At 42.9% G+C, this 14,947-nt stretch overlaps 1 protein-coding gene across 4 annotated transcripts in view; it reads right to left on the reverse strand.

Annotated features, from left to right (window-relative positions):
- RLF (rearranged L-myc fusion) overlaps positions 330-14,947 on the reverse strand; it is a 31,043-nt gene continuing 16,425 nt past the window's right edge. For 3 of the 4 annotated variants that reach the window (XM_021375413.1, XM_021375414.1, XM_021375415.1), the window contains 5 exons: positions 11,762-11,894; positions 10,181-10,383; positions 8,511-8,647; positions 7,438-7,579; positions 330-5,455 (listed from right to left, as the gene is read on the reverse strand). In XM_021375413.1, the coding sequence (XP_021231088.1) occupies positions 752-5,455; positions 7,438-7,579; positions 8,511-8,647; positions 10,181-10,383; positions 11,762-11,894 (5,319 nt within the window). In that variant the 3' untranslated portion in view covers positions 330-751. The remainder of the gene's footprint in view (positions 5,456-7,437; positions 7,580-8,510; positions 8,648-10,180; positions 10,384-11,761; positions 11,895-14,947) is intronic. The other variant, XM_021375416.1, reaches the window with a different exon arrangement.

Consider the following 14,947-nt stretch of genomic DNA (forward strand, 5'->3'; position numbering starts at 1 on the left):
GGTGATGGGAAAGATGCAATAAAGGGCGCTACTGCTTGGAGCGCAACTCCGCTGTGCGCTGCAGGGAGTTGGCCTAGATGGCCCTTCAAGGTCTCCTCCAACTCAAAGGATTCTGATTCCAGTGCAGCCTTTGAAGATGCCCAAATTGCTGTTCCAAGTCCTTGGTCGCTGAGGGATGGCACTGCTGTTTGCTCACTGCCATTCTCCTGGAGGCTGGGGGGAAAACACTGATCAAGGAACCGAACTCCATCTCTCCAAGGTGAGAAAGGAGACACGGGAGGTTAAGAAACAAGAAGGCCACACTAAAGATTTACTGTACAGTAAACAAATGGGTGAAAAATTGTAATTTATTGAAACTCATAACTCAAAAAATATAAGATGCTGTAGTGTACAATATGTTACACAAAGCACCCTCGGGTGCACATTCAAGTCAACTCCGTTGCCCCAAACCCTGGTACCCCAGCACTGTTCCATACACAGTCATGCACATGTATGCTGCAGGAGGAAGCCTCCAGTACTCTGATGTGTTAAATAGCACCAAAATCAGCAGTCCATTGAAAAAAAAAAAAAAAAAAAAAGGGGAGGGGGAGGGAGCTAAATTAACTTGGCCAATGCTTTTGACAGATATTATACATTCATGTAATTAAACAGTCTAAACTAACCTAAACAGTGTGAACTGTGACAGCTACTGCTCTGACGTGAATTCTCCCCATTAGCAGCAGTGTAGGCAAGCTGCTCCAAGCAGAACTGCTCACATGCTTCCTACGCAGAGCTCGTCTGCCTTTTTTGCCGGAAATAAATCTATAAGGGCTGTGGAAAATTTGGATCTTTCAAGAACGACTACAGGCCTTAAGTAATGGAGCTGCTTTAAGGCAAGGTCTCCGCAGCCCGTCAGCGCCTTGTCCAAGATGGCCCTCAGATTTTCTAACGAAGGGGCAGACGAGGGCTCTGCCAACAAGGGCTGCATTTCTGCGAGCTGCCCGGGATCGCTCTGGGGTACGACGACACTTTTGTCACTTGCACAGCTATTCAGTGGGGATTCTTTCTGATCCTCTCCCTCTTTCTGCAATGCTCCGTCTACCGGCAGCTGCTTGGGGGACTCCCATTCCACCACCTCATCGAAATCATCGTCGTCATCGTCATCTTTTCCCTCACTTTCCTGAATGAATTTTAAAAATGAAGACTCAAACCCCATTGGTTTATATGTCTTTAAATCAAATGGTCTGGAGACTGGAGGCTTCTGAAATTTGTCTTTTGTAGCAAAAAGAGCGTTCCTTTTTGCATTTTGATTAACCGTGCTATGTTCGCATCCTTCCGTGTCTTTCTCCCTTGGCAGTTCTAATTGTAAACTGGAGAAATAAGAGCTATTTTCTCTTTCACTATTTTCAGAAAATTCTTCAGTGTTACCCATGACTGACTCCCTGACGTTATGCTCTTCCGAACAGCTGCTTTTGGAACCGTGGCTGTACTTTAAAGTGCCCGAATACATAAAGGCACTCGTGTCGAAGCTCGCGCTACTCGACGGAGATCTCTTTTGCTCCTCATTGCCGACATCCTGATGCTCACAGTCCGCGTTTGAAACGAGAGGCTTCTCCGTTTCCTGCGCACATTCAGGCTCAGCTGATTTCTCCTCCTTCACTTCTACCTCTTTTTTATCCAAGTCTGAAGCGGGTTCAGAGGAGGACTGCTTTTCAGTCATTGTGCCGCATTTAACGCAAAGAACAAGTTTCTGAATCCTCTGCTCTATGTACATGTTGGTCATCTGATGTGTGCGTTTATAGTGCCTCAATATACTGCTTTCCAACTTTACAACAGACAGACATCCCACGACCATGCACGGGTACTGGGTCTGGTTAGACTTCTCCTGACACATCTGCAGGGCTTCCTCTTTTGTTTTGAAAGTAATCAAATGCTTTTCTTTACTTCTGCTAGTTCTTTTCGGTTTGTCTTTGAGCTGCTTTCCGTTCTGCTTGCTTAGGCCAAAACCGCCTTTCACGCAGCCCGGTCCGCTTTTATTTTTGTCATTATTATCCTGCTCCTCTTTCTGATTCCCAAAGAGATCGTCATAATATTCACTATGCCGGAAATACACGTGCTGAGAATAGTGACTGTAGTTTGTGAAAATCCGATTACAGCCGTTAAGGTCGCAATGAATTTCAAAATCTTTGTTGATTTTCTCTCCGCTGGCATGTTCTTCTATGAGGTGCTGCTTCAGCTTAGTGAAGGTACAAAACACAGCAGGGCACTGGGCTTGATTGCAAGCAAACCTTGCAGATTCAGTCCCAGCAAGCAGCTTTTGGTCGTCCAAGTGTTCATTGTGGAAGTCACTACAATGCTTAGCGAGATCTTTAGAACAGAAAAAACGCTTACCGCACTCTTTATGTTTGCATGCAAATATTTTTTTACATTTGACAAGTTCCCTTTTTGTTCTTGCTTTGTCCTTTTCTAAGCAAAGCTGTTCCTTGTTATACTGGTGGACAGTCCTATAATGGCGAATCAAACCTTTCTGGTTGGTAAACGCGGAGTTGCAACTTTTATGTATGCAATGAAATGGTTTGTGGTACTTATGCAGTATATAACATAAGTTTCCTTTAGCGACTGTTCTTTTGCTTCCTCTCCCTTCTCTAGCTTCCAGTTCTTCCCTATGGCTGTCCAGAGCTGCTATTTTAGATGATTTTCTTGTTATGTTACTGTCTGTCTCTTCACTGGACTCCAAATCTGTCTCAGAACTACATTCCTCCTTTTTAGGATGACACCGCTGTTCGGAACGGTCAATGAACTCAACCTTGGTTGGACAGACAGGTGTTGGAACAGCACTGTTTTTATGCACGTCATCTGTACATAAGCCAACGTGATCAAATTTTTCATTAGAACACACATTGTGAGCCACCCGCTCGCAGCCAATCTGATGCTTGTTCCTATAGTGAATCCTAAGGTGTGTTTTTCTTGTAAATGATCTTTGGCAAATATGACACTTAAAAGGCGAGTACCGATGCTGGAACATATTTAGTTGAAGAACCATCTCCTTGGAATAGTTATGCTTTTTAACATAATGCATTAAGAGAGCTTCTCTCGTCACAAATTCACACGTACATCCCTGACATTCGCAGAAGAACGGTTTAGCTGCCAGCTGAGTAAGGTACTGGCTGGGCAAGTTATCTTGCTGCTCTTGGAACTGAAACTTTGAGGTAGTTGCATCGACTCCTGACTCGGGGCACTTGGTGTCTCTAGATGAACAGGACTGTAAAGAGCCCAAAATACGCTTACTTCTCGACGAACTCTGAATGTTTGAGTTTTTTAAACTTAGATGTTTTAAGCCTAACATGAGTTCCAACATGTTATCTTCAATATTTGATTCTTTAGAACTGTCATAAAAAGATGTTTCTGGAGAAGAAGGATATGTTTCTTCCTTGAAGCTGTTCTTTCCTTTAGCATTTATATTGCAGTACGAGCTTTCTGGAGAGTCAGCATTTCTGTCTGAGTTATGACCTAACTCCGTACTAATGTCTGTGGGGGATTGACTTTCTGGAGCGTCACTCAGCAGATCAAGAAAGTCTTTAGTTTTCACTTCCATACCTTTTTTACCTTTGAAGTTATACGGATGAGCCCTGCGGAGGTGTTTGTGCATACTTCTGGAGTTCTTGTGCGCAGAACAGCAGCCTTCGAAACCACAGGAGAATTTCTTTTCATCAAAGCAAACTGCTGCATTGGAACACTGTTGTTTCACATCTGCTGAATGGAAGACTCCTTCCTGTGACATGAGAAAGCTGGGAACTGTCTGACCGTGAGCCAGCGTCTCCATCAGTAAAGGAGGGACCTGGCCTTCGCTCACTGTAGCAGTCCCGCTGTGGTTTCCACAATGAAGACTGCAATTACTTTCGCTGTCTAGATCTTCACTATCAGAGAGAGCTTCTTCTTTAATCTGGGGGATTTCCTGTGATCCCGTGGGATCCAAGTTGTCATTCTGATGGGAATTTTCAGATTGTTCAAGCAATTGAGACTCTTCAAGTTTTACTGTTTGCTTCACTTCCCCATTGGACACCGCAATATTATGCACCGCAACGTGATTCTGAAATTCAGTTTTTGAATAATAAAACTTTTTGCAACCATAGAAGTTGCAGGTATATGATGCATCTCTGAAGTGCTGTGCCTCGTGGTGGTAAAGTTGCCCTAGGTCACTGAAAACAATGTTACAGCCGTTTAGCTCGCACTTATAACGAAGGTCATCGTGAGTTTGTTTGTGATTAAGAAGCTCATTAACTGACCCAAATCTGGCATAGCAGTCCATCGACACACACATATACGGTTGAGGTCCACAGTGCACGCGCTCGTGCTCCCGCAGATGAAAGGATGTCATGAAGTGTCGGCGACAGAAAGCGCACTTTTCTCTCCTGTTTTTCATATCCAAGTAGTGTTTTGCGTTCTCATCGTTGTTTTGATGTTCAGCTTTCAGATGCACACTCAAATATTTGAACTGTTTAAATACTCTAGAACAATCTGTTCCAGGACACGGGTAGACGTCTCTGTCCTGCAGCTGGCAATTCTCCAGTTGGCTGAATGTGACGTACTCGTGTGCGTCATTTCCAAAGGTTTCGGAGAGCTCTGGCTGATGTGACTTCTCCTGAAGTGTTGGAGTGGGGCTGCTGGAAGCTGTTGTCTTCTGTGGTGATCTCTCCTTTTTCAGTATTATTTTCTTTTTAGGTCTGTGTGTTCTACTAGGTGGCATCTTCACGTGTTCCATTACATGTGGTACGAAAAATTCCTTTCTCTTGAACTTCTTTGTACAGACTGGGCACGTGTAAACGCCATCTTCCATATGCATCTTAGAATGATGCAGTATTCTAGCCTCTATACACTCCCTTTTGCAAAGCACACAAAAAAATTTGTACTGAAGCCATCTCTGGTATCGTTCTGAAGAACCAATTGGTTTTTTCACTCTTGCTTTTTCTTTGTGGTAGTTTATTGGGTCTTTTCCGTCGTAATATTTGTGGTCTTTCGCCTCATCGTAGTCACTGAAGAAAGTTTCTAACATGTCGGTTTCGTTGATTGACATATTACAACTTGCATCGTCCTCAGAATCAGAACCTGCTTTCCCTAAAAGTTTAAGGCAATGTCGCTTTAAAGTCTTCCAGTCCCAAAATTCAGGATCAAATGGCCAATATGCTTTTAAAGCTAACAGCAGCTCACAACGGAGCGAGTTTGGAACCAGTGCATTTTCTTCATCAAATTTTTGATCTGGTTGCATATAGAGCTCCTCCAACATATTAAATCCACTCAAAGTTGGCTCCAGTAAGAATTCAGTGAGCTGACAAGCTCTTCGAACTTCAAGGTCTTCCGGTAAAAGGCATGCTATTGTTTTACACACCGATGTCTTCATTTCATCGCTGCCATTCGATCTGATCTGAAGGGCTCTCACACACAAAAGAACAGATACAGCAAGTCCTGCTTCTTCTGCCTGTTGAAAAAAAAAATAAAAAAAAATCAGACAGCCACAAGCGTTATTTTCTTTTGAGAAGTACACACATTCCAGAGCTGTTTTCTGAAAGATCTTTGTAACAACAGCATCCAATAGACTCAGAATGCATTCAGACTTCTGAGTGTTACATGCCCGAGTCCATCAGCATAGCCTACAATATTTTAAGTTATTTTTCTCTTCCACTTTTTAAGTGAGGGGATCCATCTCACATTTAGTGCATTCTGTGGAGGAGTCGCACTACCTAGTTTAGAGGTCAGAGCACAGAATCATAGAATATCCCTAGTTGGAAGGGACCCAAAGGATCATTGAGTCCCAGCCCTGGCTCCAGACAAGACAACCCAAAAATCAGTTCATACATTTGAGAGCGGTGTCCCAACACTCCTTGAGCTCCAGCAGCTTGAGGCTGTGCCCGCTGTCCTGGGAGCCTGTTCCAGTGCCCAAACATCTCATACTGAAGAATCCAACTAGACCCTCCCCTGTCACAGCTCCATGCTGTTCTCTCATGTCATGTCACTGTCACCAGAGAGAAGAAATCAGTGCTGCTCCCCACTTCCTTCATGAGGAAGCTGTGGGCCACAATGATGTTTCCCTTCAGTCTCCTTTGGGCTGAAGAGACTGAGAGGCTTCAGCTGCTCCTCATACGTCTGCTCCTCCAGATCCTTCCCCATCTTCGTAGCCCTCCTTCGGGCGCTCTCTAACAGTTTTATGCCTTTTTGCACTGTGGTGCCCCAAAGTGCTCACATTACTCGAGGTGAGGTAACACAGTGCAGAGCAGGACAATCCCTTCCCTTGTCCGGTGGCAGTGCCGTGCTCAATGCACCCCATGGGACAGCTGGCCCTCCTGGCTGCCTGGGCATGCTTGACCATGTCCCCCAGATCCCTTTCAGCAGGTCTGCTCTCCAGCATCTCATCACCCAGGCTGTATGTATAACCAGGGCTGCCCTTCCCAGGTGCAGAGCTCAGCGCTGCTCTTGTTAAAGTCCATGCAGCTGGCGATTGCCCAGCTCTCTCACTTGAAAAGATCTCTCTGCAAGGCCTCTCCATCCTTCAGACAGTCAGAAGCTCCTGTCAATTTAGTATTAAGAGCAAACTTGCTCAAAACACCTTCTAGACTTACATCCAAGTCATTTATGAAAACCTTAAAGAGAACCAGCCCAATAATGGAGCCCTGGGGAACCCAACTAGTGACCGGCCACCAGCCTGGTAACACCCCACTTACCACAACCCTTTGGGCCTAACCCATCAGCCAGTGCTCATCAGTCACGTTTCTGTCTAGCTGTATGCTGGACATTTTGTCCAGAAGGATCCTCTAAGAAACAGTATTGAAAGCTTTACTGAAATCCATAAAGATAACAACAACTGGCTTCCCTTGGTAAGCTAGATGGGTGACCTTGTCATAAACAGAAATTAAGTTAATTAAACAGGGCCTTCCCCTCATGAAGCAGTGCTGGCTGTGACCCAGTGACTGTGTTGCTGTTCAGATATTTTTCAATAACTTCCAGCACAATTTTCTCCATAATTTTTGCCAGGCACTGAAGCGAGACTGACAGGCTTAAAACTACCATGGCTGTCTTTCCTGCCCTTCTTGAAAACTAGAAAAATGTTTGCCAGCTTCCAGTCAACTGGGACCTATCCAGACTCCCAAGACAGCTGAAAAAAAAAATGGAGAGATCTTGTGATGACATCAGCCAGCTCCAAGTACCCTGGGACAAACCCCATCAGGCTCAATGGATTTGTGTGCATTCAGGTGGAGCAGCAAATTGCACACAAGTTTAGGGTTATATGAAACATCTCCATGAACTGACTCAATCACAATTTCCCTCTTCACTGAGGGACCCCTAATCAGAAAAAGTCAGATGTCTGACATTTTCATAGCAGTTCAGCAGAATTATTAAGAGAACAGTAAATTCATCTAAACAATTCTAGCTGTGTCCAAAGCCTCTGGAATGGAGCATACTTACTTCAGACTGTATGACTCTTATCAAGAAAAATAAATGCTGTAGTGTCTTGGCAATGATGCCAAATTGACGACATCTCTCCAAGAAGGAATCTAAAGAAGGATCTATTCTTCTCTGCAATTTACTCCAGAAAAGTGTCAACTCCCTGCAAAGAATAAAAAGCAGAATGTAAGCACATTGCTGATATACACAACCTGCCCGGAGTCTACACACTTTAGAGTTGACATCACAATAATTCAAGCGTTACCAAAAAACACTGCACGCTCCCATCAGGTCTCTATCTCCTAGAAACGCTGACAAGAACAGTTACTGTGCCTTACTTCCATATGTGCACTGGAAGAAAATAGTTCTCCTGTTATTTAACGGTTAAAGACAATAGGATTCAATTTCTTTAATACAGATATCTAGAGCTGAACGAACTGTTTAGACTCCTTTTATAGTAAAGAAAAAAAAAACCACAACCACAATTGCAGAGTCTTAACTTTTTAGACAGAAACTCAAACTGGGCACAATGAGTCACAACGCTGCTCTCCCACAGGGCATGAAGCATAGCTGCTGACATCCGCATTCCAATGATACAACTCTTCCCCGGTGCTTTAAGACTCTAAATCTCTGAGATTTATAAATATCTGAAGTTCAGGAGTCAAACAGATGGGGCTGGTCTCTCTTCAGTTGTGTGTGGCAACAGAACCAGGGGCAACAGGGAAAAAACTGCAACATAAAGTTCCATATAAATATGAGGAAGAACTTCTTCACTGTGAGGGCAGCAGAGCAGTGGAGCAGGCTGCCCAGGGAGGCGGTGGCATCTCCTTCTCTGGAGGTGTTCCAGAACCACAAGGATGTGGCACTGAGGGACGTGGTTTAGTAGGCAACATTGGTGGTAGCTGTGGTATTGGAGGTAGTTTTTATTTATTTTGACATAAGTTGTCTGGATAAGTATTTTAGCCTGATACATTTCTCAAGTTAAAGACACATCCACTTCCATTATGTATTTTTTACTACGTTATTAGCTTAATTCTCTCACATGAAAGTCATGAAGAGAAGAATGAAAAGCAGCAATAATACATAATACTTACCAAGAGCAATACACGTTTGCTGTTTGAAGTTGATGAGTAAGGTACGTTGTACAAAGAATAAACGCAGTGTTTTCTTGTCCCTCAGATTCCAGGTTACATATGATGTCAAGTACCTCTTTGCAATCCACCTTTGCAATCTAAAAATAAAACAAGAGCACATTTACAAGACGAATATATGTTTACTCTATCAAAGGAAGCGGTCTCAAGCACACAAACAAGACACTGTTTCCTTTTAACACAGAGTTCACATCACAGCTTTCAGCTACAGAATGGTGTCATGAGTTGATAGGTGTGAGTTCTGGTTCCTTCTCAGCGTTATTTTTCTTTAGAACCCTCTTCCATTTGGGCAGCTAACAAAAAGTACTAGAACTAGTAGGACTAGTACTAGAGAACTAGAACTTCCAGTTCTGCATTTTGCAGGCATTCTTTCTCTTTCCTCTTCACAATTAAAACCAAGGTCTAAAAAAGAGATCTGCTGAAAAAGCTAATCTCTTGTCCTCTGCCCGTAAGCATTAATTCTGAACAATCACATTCCAGAACACGATGCTAAAAACAGAAGTGTTTACAGGTCAGAAAAAAAAAAAAAAGAGTCCACGAAGTTCTGGAAAGTCTACTTACAGGTAGGATCTTCACCTGAAGTTTAAGACTACCAACCAGCACCTATCTTCATACCAAAACAAAGCATCAGCTTGGTTATGAGCCAAGTATTCATGGCCACAAGCAGTACTTACATACAAAGTGTTTTTACTATTATTTTACTGTTAAGATTGTACTTTATTAATACTTCCTCCCCAGCTCACAGAATATTCTGCACTTAAGGAATGCCTGCTTTAATCAGCTACTCCTATTGGAAACCATTCAAACCTCTCATTAATCATGAGAAATGATAGAGAACGAGCAAACAGAAGTTAATCTACACCCACTAATATTCATGGACATGTCATCCAGCAGCACAAGCAGAAGGCATACAGCTGTGTATCACCTCCCTCCAACATTATTTGTTTCTTTAATCTCTGAGGAGCTCAGTAAGAGTAGATTTACAGATATTCCTACTAAAAGAAATCATCCTCTCACTGAACTAAGGCTTTTACATTTTCTTCTATAGGACATAAAGTTGATAAACATTAAGAGGGGCACCCAACCTGCTCATCTGGGGAGACCTACCTTCCTTACAAGAGCTAAACCAGGGAACAACTAAAATCAATTTAGTTTCAGCTTTGAGACTGTAGAATACCCCCAGACCAGCTGGGACAACATACTCCAGAGTCTGTAAAGACAGACCACCCTTCAGCAACGTACTACCCCCTTTACATTAAATAATATTACTACAGCTGCAACAATTAGAGAGCTGCTGCCACCTCAAAATTTAGCAAAAGAACATGTTTCTATCAGAGGTATTTTATTAAGAAAAGACAGCTTGCAAGGCAAAGAAGACCTGAGGCTTCCTTGAGCCCTTTCTTCTCAAATCAAGCTTTCACAGTCAAAGTCCAGAATGAAAAACTCATTTACTTTGAGAGATATGGCTACTACTGTTGTCTCCAATTCACCATTGTCTATTCTGCAACTCAGCTGCAACGCTCATTCTTCAGCTTTGGTTCTCAGCATTGCAAAAATATATTTGAAAATACTTGATAAACACCCAATTAAAGAGGGCCTATGGATTTACTAACCTCCTTAATGGAATCTTCATTAGGTAGCATAGAACACACACACGTGATGTAGGCTTGGCGAAAAGATGAAACATTTGCAATATCTGGAGAATCTGCACACAGTTTTGACAAGAAAGTGGCTTGCGGGATGCAGTTCGACTTCATCAAATGTTTGATTCGCATCTGCAGAAAGGAAGGCCCTTCTCGTGTAATCAATTTATTAGCTAGGGAAAGAAAAAAGCCTTTGAGAATACACCAATTCACAGCTGACACTTCCCTGAAGTTGCCTCCCTGCACTCTGAGTTCACTGTGACGTTGTGCAAATGTGGCCAGCTTTCTTAGGGAACACTAGGGGTGATAAAAAGGGACAGCAGCAAGTGGAGTATTTTCTCCCACACAAATCCCCAGCAACGCAGGAGGGAGGCAATGCTGGGCTATAGGAAATGGGGGTGAGCGTAGAAAGAGCACCAAAGGACAGCTTTCATGAAGGCAGCATGGAATTGTGCCGTGGCAGTGCCTGAAGAGCACTGATCTGATGATTTTGAACAGGGCTCCACCGGCACGGCTGAGATTCAGTGCCCTCAACTTTTAACTGTAGCTTTATATTCCAAAGAAGCAGAAATATTTTAATCAAAAAAATTTTTTTCCACCTCAAGTTGTTAAAAAAAAAAACTCACGTATTTCCACAATTCTCAAAATGAATTTCAGAGTGAAAACGTTATTTCTGTGGTACTTTCCAACACCAGACCCCAAGGCACGCTAGCCTTATGCTCTAGATCAACCAAATACAACTGGTCACTGCAAGAGACCGTAAGCTCCTTCAATATTAGGAGCACAACTCTGAACGACTTTTCTGTAATTAGCTGGCAAAATGTATTCAGTGAAGTTCAAAACCACAAAGGAGCTGCAACAGGAATTAAAGCCATCTTTGCATTAGTTTAAAAGACATCCAACTGGAAATCTTGCTACTTAGTTTGATTCTCTTTCGAGGTACGTAGCGTGTACTTTGCCTTTGCTGAAGTAATATGCTTCAGGACAGCTACAGGGTTATTTCCAGCTCACTAATAAACATCTACAAAAAGACAGCTTGATAGTCTCCAGATCTACACATGATTCAAAAGTTCCTTGAGAATTAGGAGGAAGGAACCAGTATGTTCTCATATTGCATACAGTCATACACAGAGATCCAGGAACAAGCTCTGTGTGATGAATCAGAGAAGAAAGGATGGAATTCCTCAAACATTCTTACATGGCACGTATTAGAATCAGCGTTCCGCAGCAGCTGTAGTCAACCAACTTAGGGAGCAAAAACTCCTTTTTTTTTCTAGATGAAAAAATAATTCTTTTTAAAAACATTCCTATCAATGACACTTGTTGTATAGCCTCAGTGCAGATCCGGCATCGAGGATGCATTATTCAGTGTGCCAAGGAGAAACTTTCAATCATAAACACAAGTTAGCAACACATGAATATGCAAAAGTGTCCTGCACAAAGCAATTGAAACTGTAACTCCTTTCTGACTTGAAATTATTGTTCCCCCACCAGAAGTGCACTGAGTTATTTCTTAACAAGCCCACCTCATCACCGAAACCTCCTGCTTACCTTCCTCTGTTTCTACTGGTTGCTGGGATAGAATTTTCATAAGAACTGGATTTTTCCATACTCCCTCCCTTGTGATATCCACCAGTACTTGGAGGTTGTTATTCCCAAATTCCAGTAAAGCATCGTGCGAATCCTAAAACGTGAGAATAAATCATTAAAGGTCTTTGTTAAACATTCAAATCATGTATTTTTTTATTACCTACCTTAATACTTCATTGTATTCTAATAATTTCACACCATTCTTCTGAGCCATTACTGCTCTGCGGTGCCCGCACTGGGCTTTTAAACAATACAACATCCTTTCTAGTGTACATCTCTCTAATTCTGTAAGAAAGTTTGCCAATTTCAACATCCTGAAACTTAACTGACTTCTTAACTCAAATAAATCTATTCTGCAGTTGCAACTCTTCTGCAATTCTCGTGTTTCTTCATGAATGTGTGTAGCATTCCCTCACTTTTAAGTCTACCACCATTTTCTAGCTTCTGAACACAAAGAAATACAGAAATTGTTGTATAAAAGATAAAGGATGACTCTGCAACAACACATTTAGTGCCATTTGAGAAACAGGAATTAAGACTAAATTGTTTGAAAAATGAATTGAAAGTGTCATGAGACTCAAACGTTACATCTACCACTAATGCCAGCGAGATGAGGTGGTTGTTTCACCGAGAGGTATTAAAGCACATTGCTATGGAGCCCACGTTCATAATCACACCCTAGAGTTTAATGCAGGGGAAGGGGGGCTGCTGGCACTCAGTTATCACCAGCTCATCTGAGGAAAGCAACGAAGGAAAAACCATCCTCAAGCTATGGAAGGATCCATGCAATGGGAGAGCCTGAGAAAGGACTCTCCTCTGAGAGATTCCAGCACTTAACGTTTCTAGTGGGAAAATTATCTGGTGTGATATGCTCTGAAAAACCCCCAGTATCACTGAGCAGAATTTCCCCCAAACTGACAAAGTGAAACCAACTCACTGCAGCTGATTGGTGGCTGCCTGGGCAACAAAACATTCCTCTCATCAGCCACACCACATCTCCAGTTTAGGAGAGAATTTGACGCATGACTGCATCCCTAGCTCTAACAAGCTGTGCTTCCAATTAGCAGTATTCTTAATCATACAGCATACAACAGAACAGTTTGGGTTGGGAAGGACCTGTAGAGTCCAACCTTCCTCTTGTCATGGGCAGGGACACGCTCCTCTAGAACCAGCAGCTCAAAGCCCCATCCAACACCTCCAGGCATGGGACACCCACGCTAATTCCAACCAGCCTGTGCTAGGGCTTTACCACCAGGACAACAAAGAATTTCTTCCAATTATCCAGTCTAAATCTCCCCTCTTTCAGTTTAAACCTGGTACCCTTTGTTCTATCACTCCAGCCCCTCCTAGCTTTCTTGGAAACCCCCTTTGGGTACTGGAAGGTAAAACCTCTCTCTAGCTTTCTTGGAAACCCCCTTTGGGTTTCCAGGGGTCTACCCAGAGCCTCTCTTCACCAAGCTGAAAAACTGCAGCTCTCTCAGCCTGTCTCCCCCCGTAGGGTAGGGTGCTCCTCTACGAGCATCCTCGTGGCCTCCTTCGGCCCCATGGCAACAGCTCTGCATCCTTCCTGTGCTGGAGGCCAACAACTGAACACAGTGGGGTCTCAAAAGGGAGGAGCAGAGAGGGACAATCCCCTCCAAGCTGCTCACCACACTGCTTTCTGCACAGCTTGGGATACTGTCGGCCTTCTGGGCTGCAAGCACACGCTGCTGGCTGCTCACGTTCACCTTCTTGCCCATCAAAACCCCCAAGCTCTTCTCCTCAGGACTTTTCCATTAGGCATTCAGAGTAAAAGGCATCTTTACATTTCATGGTTAGCTATCCTTTAATACATTAGATATCAACATTCAGCTGTCCCTCGTATCAGATGCTCATTTCAGACCAACTATTGATATCACTTCCCTTTCTAATACTGCAGCAAATTGTACTCCGTAAGTCTCCGCACAGGAAAACCTGAATTTAACTCTTGGGTGATGCACCCATCTACTGAGGAGAGAAGCTTTATTCGTAATAGAAGATCCATGAGCTGAAAATTACATTCCTGCAGTGAGGTTTCACTTACATTGATCCATAGCTGTCAGAGTCTCAGAAGCTTCTTAAAGGATTCCTAATAAAACCATACTACTCCACGTGCTACTTATGAAACCCCAAATTAAAGCGAAACACTGCTAACAAGAATCCTTCAACTCTTCCCTAATTATATACACCTGCTCCAAGTGTAGTACAGCATACTCATCATCATAGAACAGACTGGTTTGAAAGGACCTCAAGGATCACCAAGTTCCAACCTCCCTGCCTTATTGATAATGGATGAACAATTACAACTTCACCGCTAAAGCCTGTGTCCGATTTTAAGTTTATACCAATCCATTCATCACCTGGACAGCTTTGTTTTCTAATGACTGACAGGCTCAGTGCATGAGGCTCTTCAAGGAGTCTGTGCATGCAGCTGACTTTGGGGCATTTTGTCAGTAAAAAGAGAACACGTGCAAATTTGTGAGAAAATCATTCCCAGCAAGAACTAAGTGAAGCCTCAGTCATGAAAAAGGACAACAGAAACTCCTACAAAACTCATTATTGCAACCAACCAACATCCTTTGTGCTCACATAACACAACAGCTGTGTAATTTTAGAGCACGAGCAAGAACCCTTTGTTACAGACCAAGTTACAAAGCATTACATCACAAGAGATCTTACTGTCACAAGAACCACAAGGAAGCCTAGGAAAAAGCAGTGCATGTTTTGTGTATCCCCAACCTGGTTAGGAATACATTTTGTGCTGTTTTCTTAACTATAAAGTCTTATATTAGCAATTTACCATGCAAGTGTAGCAGAGGTAACTAGCTAGCCTGAAACAACACTTTTGAGTACTGTTACTCATTTCAGGCAGAAAGCACTGAGAACATTTTTATGTTATTCTTCAAGAAAAAGTGTTTTGATTTTTGACTATTGCTGCTTGCTGCTTGCACACAGACACCAATGACATCACGTATCCAGAAGGGGCTATGGCAAAGGGTGTGAGCGTTCCACTGGTTTTCTTCACTTGGTTGAGAAAAATGTCAGACTTAAAGGCAAAGGAAGGCTAAGGAAAATGTGAGACATGAGTAGAATAGGACACCAAGTGACAAAGGACACTACAGAGGCTGA

This window comes from Numida meleagris, chromosome 22, assembly GCF_002078875.1.
Source record: "Numida meleagris isolate 19003 breed g44 Domestic line chromosome 22, NumMel1.0, whole genome shotgun sequence".
In the NCBI taxonomy this organism is placed as follows: domain Eukaryota; kingdom Metazoa; phylum Chordata; class Aves; order Galliformes; family Numididae; genus Numida; species Numida meleagris.